The following is a 7,850-nucleotide window of genomic DNA, read 5'->3' as shown; positions in this document are numbered from 1 at the left end:
GGCATTTCGATACCACCAAAAAAAAAAAAAAACTTTGAAGATCTGTCTACCCCCTTTATATTTTTCATGAAAGTTAAAAAATCACTATAAATTTTAACTAATAACCACTTTTATCATTGTAAATGACTATTACACCATATTCTTTCCACTTATTAGTCTTAGTATTAAATCAGTACTATATCATACATAGCTTATTATGTCAAACCATACTGAAGGTACATGATCCTAAAAATAAATACTATTATTTAATGGAAGCGAATTTTTAAAAGTAAAATTTTTATATTAAATACTATTATATGAATGGCAAAAATAACATATTCATTAATTAATTCAATTGAAAATAACTCTTAAAACTCATATCCCAATCACCTTAAAAATAAAAATTCACCTAATACATTTTTAAACGTTTTTAAGAAAGAGAAAGAGGAACAATCACATGAATTTAATGTCATTATCATAAATTTAAGAATATTTATAATAACTCATGTCACAACAACATGTATTTTTAGAAACATTATCTGTTACTTTTTTATATATAGAGTTTTTTTTTTTTTTTGGGAGAATCTTGTATAGAGAATAGTAAGCCTAAAGTATCGAGATATTATAAATGTTCTTCTAGTGAACTCTACTTGAGATTTGATATGTCAAGGGATTCTGTTAAAATAAACCCTAGAGTTTACTTATGAATAATTGTTTGCAAAGGGGGCAGTCTTAGCCCTCCGATGTTTGACCTTAATGACGCCGACCAAAACCAACAACTATACTTTGGTCTCATATATATATATATATATATAAATTAGCTTCCAAAACTAGGGGTGTCAATGTTCGACCCAACCCGCGAACACGACACGAATCCAACACGGGTTTTTTCGGGTTAGGGTTGGGCCTTAATGGGTTTGGGTCATAAACAGGTCAACCCGAAAACGACACAATAAAAAACGGGTCATAAACGAGTCAACCTGCGTAACCCGCAATAAACACGTTTCACACGCCAATTTATTTGTGTCAACCCGAAATGACCCACTTAACACAACCCGTTTAACTCATATAACAAATAAATATTTATTTTATTTTAGATTTGTCAAATACCTTTTATATCCAACATATATTTTAAATTTACAAAGAAAAGTAAGTAATTACAAAAATTTACAAGGGATATAATTGGAAATTGAAATTTTACAGACCTTAGAACTACTAATACTTTTCTTCTTCTTCTTTTTTTTTTTTGGTGGCATAGAACTTACACAAATGAAATTGGATAAGCTTGTAGAAGATGTTATGAATTCAGACATCAACAAAGAATCTATGGATGATAATTGTGGTCATAGTCAAGATTAGTTTACTGTTTGCTCAAATTCTTTCAATATTGATACTTAGCATTTGGCGAGTTCCAAGAATATTATATTTTTGTTGAACTATGTTATTTTATTTTGTGAAACTTTGTTATTTTGAATTTGAATTGAAGTGTATGCACTTCTTTTGAAATGTAAAGAACTTATTACTAGATGAATGTTATATTTTTGTTGAATTATATTATTTTGAATGTGGGTTGAAGCCTTGAAGTGTATGCACTGCTTTTTGGGATGTAAAAATAATTATTTCTAGATAGATGTTATATTTAATATTACGCAGATTGAAATGGGTTGTGTTACATTCGTGTCAACCCAACACGACTCATTTATTAAGCGTGTCAAATGGGTTGGGTCAGGTCAACCTGCCTTATTAACAGGTCGGATTAGGGTTGAAGGATCATGATACGATTATTAAATGGGTTGGGTTAGGGTTGAGCCATTTAGTCGAATACCCCTATCTCGACACGACACAAACTCGACTCGCTAACCCAAATTGACACCCCTATCCAAAACAATATCAATTGGCATGAGTTTCCACCACCATTCACTTGATGTCTTTGGCTCGATTGGCAAGTTCATGGAAAATAAAAAGTCCAACTGACCCATAAACACTTCTAATTTAAGCTAAATAAATTTTTGACAAATCTCAAGTTATCTTAAGATTCTCTCCCATTTATATTCTCTAATTTTTTAGCCAGATGTGAGATATGTATCATTTATTTGATTTTTTGTGGTTTATATGCATTTTTTTTAAGACCATTAGATTTGTTTTTTTTTTTTTCTCTCTTATATCTAATTTGAACATCCTTCGTCTTGTCAATAATTAGCTCACCTTGAACATTGATTTTTTTCAATTTTATAATTTTGCACGCAATCAAACATATGTATTTGTATAAATAATTTAGGTAAAAACTCAACCAATCTAGGTCCTAATAAGTCACTTTGTCAGGAAGCAAGCATCTCAATTCTCAGCTGACTAATGTACGTGGATGTCGGTGCCGTCGCTTGTTTGCCAATGAAGTTTCTACTTTCTAGGTGAATGTACATTGTGCTGTAGGGTATACGATAGACCAAGATCAAAACCTACTTTCGTCATGTTTGAAGTGATTTATTATGTATGTGGGAGAATCGCCCGCGTTGCTTCAAAATAATATGTCAATTTCTTCAATGAGTTGCTTCAAATACATCTTCAAGGTATTCGTGCACGTGCTAGTGCATTGACCAGCCAGGGATAGACATGTGGACATTAGGCATTAGACATTAGTGAAAAACCATAATTTGACAAAATTTTTTTTTTTCTGTTTCATTATTTTAGTGAAAAACCATACTTTGACAATGCTTTTTTCTGTTTCATTCAAATTGGCAGCCAGGCGGGCTTGATCGTTTAGGTTGGTTGGCCACGAGTCTTGCAGGCTTGATCTTTTTAATTAGTTGGCCATGAATCTTGTAGCTCAACTATTTAGCATCTCTTGATATTTCCAATGAAAATATTCAAAATTCAAATCTAGGAAGTGCATAAGTTTAAGTTACAAATAATAAAAAATGCACAAAATTTGACCAAGAGTTTTATAGCTCATTTGACTACTACCTTCTAGTATTTCTAATAGAAACATTTGAGTCTTATAAGTCAACTGCTTGGCTAAGAGTCTTGTGCACAGTTCATTTAAGATTGAAGCTCACCCAGCTGCCACCATAACTCTCGTCCGTTCCCTTTTTTCCTCACATCCTTCGAATCTTAAATGATCTTATATATAATTACAAAATCCTCAAACATGTAACTACGTCACCAGTATACACTCATACAAAGTTATTGTGCATACCTACTATCGTTGAAATTCTAGTCCATATTACAAGCAGAGTACAAAATCAAGCGCCATCAGTGGCTGTACCGTCCAACTCAGCTTCAAAAGTGGACCACAATGGACAATTATGAAGCTAGATGAACCGTGTTTTGATCTACCCACATCCACGACCATGCTTGGTAATAAAGTATATCAATAATTTGGTTGAGAATTGCAAGTAAATGCTTCCAGTAATTCTTATTGGCATCGAGAGAAATAAAGAGTAAACACAGTGCAAAACAGAGCACTCATAATTAGTACAGAACACAGTACAATCCCATAGAGTAGCCTCTCTTACAAGTTACAACATCTCTCCAACAATAAAATTATGAGTTCATACTTCATAACCACATCCTAGTCCATGGTGCATGTCCTCGACACGTCCATCGGTCTATTGCACGCATTAACAACTACATTGTATCTTAAATCCTTTGCTGGGGGTCATCTGTAAATCATACATTTAGATAAACTAACTTTGTTGCCCTTAATATAGCTAAATGGACCATTTTGTGTAACTATGTGGCCCGGGTAGAATATCCATCTCATCCATCCCTGATTTTTGCCTACAGAATCATTTGAGAAATGGAAGTTGCTCTCTTTCTTTTGAAATTTGCCATTTCGTTTTTCTTTAATGAAATGCATTATTTAAAAAAAAAAAAAAAAAAAAGTGAGACTATAGGAGTTGCAACCAAAATTAAAAACCCAAGGTTGGAAGTGACTGTGATTTTGCATTCTTCTACACCAAGAGTCTCCAATCAAATTCGCTTCTTATTCATGTTTACATATGGAACAGATGGACCTTAACAAATTTTCTTAGGTAAAAAAACTTCATTCCCACAGAATATTTACAACAAAATCGACAACAAATCTCGAGTACATGGCAAAGATAAGATTACAAAATGACTATACCCCACAAAACACCGAGATGTACATATACCTTGTGGGGACAAAATGTGACATGACTTTTATTTGCATCGAACAGCTCACCACTCTAAATCAAAACAGCTTTACTCCATTAAGATCTGTAATTAGGTAATAGAAAAATAGCTCATTAAACAAGGACAAAGCAGAGCATTGACAATAGATAAGGTAATTAATAGCATTGCTAAATTAATGAAAGAAAACAGAGTTTTAACAGCCCATGTTCTCACTGCACCATCAATAAACAAATTCAATTCAACTCTGTAAATCCAAAGATTCCGGACGAAAAATTCAGACCCAGAAATCAAAACCAACAGAGGAAAGATTCCCAAATGGAAAAAAGAATGTGAATGGTCTCTATCTCCAGGCATTAAGAAAATGACCGACACCTTCCCCACCCACATATTTATACATTCATGAATAGTTTAATAGAGAACCAAATGGGCCAACGGCGTAGACATAATTGTACTGATGGTTTGAAAGTGATGCCTTCAATCTTATAGATTAACTCACAAAAATTGTGAATGACTGAAGCACCCTCGGATTTTCCATATTTGCTTTCCATGCCACCCGCATGTGACAAGGAAAGATCTATAGAAAGTGACTTCATAATTCATAAGGTTGTTGTCTGTGACCGGTACCTTGGCAGGTTTCATATGCAGCCAGCTACCATAATTTGAAGCAATGAAGCTTCTCTATCTCAAATTCAGTGTCACCCATATTCCTTTGTTGAAACAGTGTCACACTGTCAACCATTCAAGCCAAAATAGTTCACAGAACAAAATGTATTTCACCCAAATGAAAAAAATTCTACTGCAATTATATTATGTGATTAACTTTTATGTAGATTTTGACAAGCAATGGCTACTATTTTAACTCACTATAACAAAGCTACAAAAAGACCAGAAGCCAATGAGGTTATGAAAAGAAGACTAACTTAGGATTTCTTCTCTTCAATCTCTCTTCCTTGGCTGCTTCAATGCATCAAAATGGCAAGCTCTTTGAAGTCGAACTAGCCGTGAGGGACTTGAAATGATCTGATGGAACGAAATCTTGAGGCAAATTTGCCCTTTTTACAATTCTCCTCATGTTATTTTGTAGACTCTGTTGGACTAATTGCTTAACTGCTTTCTTCTCATCACTCATCATATCTTCTGCCTCCTCCAAACACTCAATTGGACCCCCATTCGGGTTTGTAGAAGACGATGAAGACCCATATATAGGAGCAGATACCGCTGCACCCAAATTCCCACCATAATTCTCAAAAACTTGCTTTCCTTTATCCACTCTCAAACAATCTAAGATCCTTGAAGCCCTCTTTTGGGCCAATGTGCTACCCAAAAGCGTTAATTCTAGCAAGGACGATACAACTCCAGCCTCAATCATCGCCTGCCTATCACCATAGGCTTTGTGTGCCATCACCATCAAAATATATGATGCTTTTTCTTGGCAACCCGGTGAATCGTTCCAATTCAAAGCATCAATCAATACTGGAAATGCATCCGGGGCAACGCTAATTGCCTTTCGACCTTCCGAGGTTGATACCAAATTGCTAAGAATCGCAAGACCTCTTTCACTTAATTCCATATCCCCAAGTGTTTTCAATAGAAATGGGATCAAATCGGTTTCCAAAATGAACGGAACATTGCACGAGAAGATTGATAGATTGTAGAGCGCTCGAAGGGCATCTTGCTTGGATTGGGGGCTACTTTGATGGTTTTTAAGCGTTTTTACCAAGAATGGGATTGCACCCGATGATCCAATCACTGATTTGTTCAAATCCAATGCACTCAAGCCAAGGAAATTCGCCACTATAGCTTCGGACACTAATGGGTTCGGAGCATTTGGAGATTCTATAAGCTTTAGCATGTTGTGAACAGCACCAGCTTTCACAATGGCCGCTTTGTTCCTGCAAAAGCACCAAAATAATTAGACCCCAAAAATTTAAATAAAAATAGCAATTAAAGTGAATACTAAATGAAATAAATTCTAAAACAATAGCAAGCAAACAATTAGGTAACAGTCATACACGTTACGCCAAACTTTTCAATACATTACTGTTTCAAAAAAAAAAATAACACAAAAATATGAGGAACTGTTATACTAGTTGCCAAAAAGACATAAATAAACTGAATTAGAAAAGGAAAAAAATAAAAATAAAAGTCACATTTTTAAGAAACAAAATAAAAGTACTACTAACTACTAAAAGTGGAATAAATTAAGCCCAAAACACCCATTAAATAACGAAAACAACTTCTCCTTCGCAAAAAATAGCACAAAATTAAACACCACCATAGAGCGTTATTGCGTGAAAACGACCGAAACCGCCAACCGTGACTTTGAAAAAATAAGAGATAACCACGATCAAAATTATATCTCGATGATGCTAATTAATAATTATTATAAACTGTATTAATATTTACTACATGGTTTTTTTTTATTTTATTACAAAATAAATAAAAATAAAATTAGTATCGGATTCATGACCGAAACTTTGGGAACCGGAAAAGAGAGAGGAACTCACGCGTCGTTGCCGATTCCGAGATTGAGAAGCGCGTAGAGCGAAGCGATCTGAGATTCGGCGTCGTTTTCGTGATGGTCGAGCATTCCGACGAGCGGAGGGATCGCTCCGAGCATGGCGAGAGTGGCTCTGGCTTCCGAGTCTTCCTTGGCGCGAAGCCTCACATTGCCGGCGGCGGCTTTTCGTTTCGCTGAATCCTCGCCTTGCAGTTCCTTAGCTACGAGCTTCAGCTCCTCCAGGGCCTCCACTTTCTTCTTCGTCTCCGCGTCGGTGTCGGTCTCCGACGAGGGGGAGCACTCCGCCATGTTGAGAAGGTCGGAGAGCTTCTCCGACTTGGCCTTCTTCGGCTTCTCCGGCGGCTTCGAGGGTTTCGAGACCGATCTGGTTTCTGCCACGAAATCGCTCTTGGGGCGGTGGCGGGAACCGCCGCCGCAGCTCATGGCGTTGAAGAGTTTGCGGCGGAATGCGGAGCCGGAGAACGAGGTCCATATGCGAGAGTGGCCGCCGGCGCCGCCGGTGGGGCCGTCGAGGACTAGAGATCCGACGTCGTTTCTGTGACACTTCGCCATTCAGTCCGATGACGCGTCAGCCGAACTACATTGCACAGAGAGAGAAACAGTGTAGAGGAAATGAGTGTGAATGTACTAAATTCTGATATATGTTTGTTTTGTTTTTCTATGATGAGAGAGAGAGAGAGAGAGAGATTGTGAGTTGTTGTTTGTTTTGTATTTTAATTGAGTTACTGGGTGTACTATCTTATAGTGTTGATAAACAAAGAAAGAAGAGTGAGTGGAGTGACTGTGACGGTAAGGTTTGTTTGTGTCCCTAGTTTGTACTGTTAGTAAGTAGTAGTTGTTGTGTTGTGTTCTTGCTTGTGCGAATGTGTTTCCATATAAACAGCAACAATCAAATTAAAAATAAGATAACAACAACAACAACAATCAAATTTTGTTTTGTTTTCTTAAAAATAAACACTAATCTTATAATATTCTCATAAACTATTTATTTATAAAAAAAATAAAAAATAAAAAAAAACTTTGTGAACTAGTAAATAAAAATATTTTCTAACATTCTATTAAAAAAAATTTAAAGAAAAATATTGATAATGTTTTTCGAGTTCGATCTTAGCATAGCATTGTTTTATAAATTCTACCCAAATTTTTAAGTAGGAAATCATTTTTTTTTACTTACCCACAATTTTTGAATACAACCTAT

General features: G+C 35.6%; 1 protein-coding gene across 1 annotated transcript; it reads right to left on the bottom strand.

Annotated features, from left to right (window-relative positions):
• Window positions 1–3,901: 3,901 nt before the first annotated feature.
• LOC112033899 (U-box domain-containing protein 7) lies at window positions 3,902–7,417 on the bottom strand. The gene is made up of 3 exons (XM_024066674.2): window positions 6,639–7,417; window positions 5,052–6,023; window positions 3,902–4,215 (listed from the first exon to the last, which is right to left on the bottom strand). Exons 1-2 carry the CDS (start codon window positions 7,202–7,204, stop codon window positions 5,099–5,101), a joined length of 1,491 nt encoding a protein of 496 aa, XP_023922442.2. The 5' UTR covers window positions 7,205–7,417; the 3' UTR covers window positions 3,902–4,215; window positions 5,052–5,098.
• Window positions 7,418–7,850: the final 433 nt, after the last annotated feature.

The sequence above is a fragment of the Quercus suber genome, unplaced genomic scaffold (assembly GCF_002906115.3).
Source record: "Quercus suber isolate HL8 unplaced genomic scaffold, Cork oak 2.0 scaffold_17, whole genome shotgun sequence".
Lineage (NCBI taxonomy): Eukaryota > Viridiplantae > Streptophyta > Magnoliopsida > Fagales > Fagaceae > Quercus > Quercus suber.
Note: the sequence above shows the minus strand (reverse complement) of the source record. Positions and strands in the feature narration are given on the sequence as shown.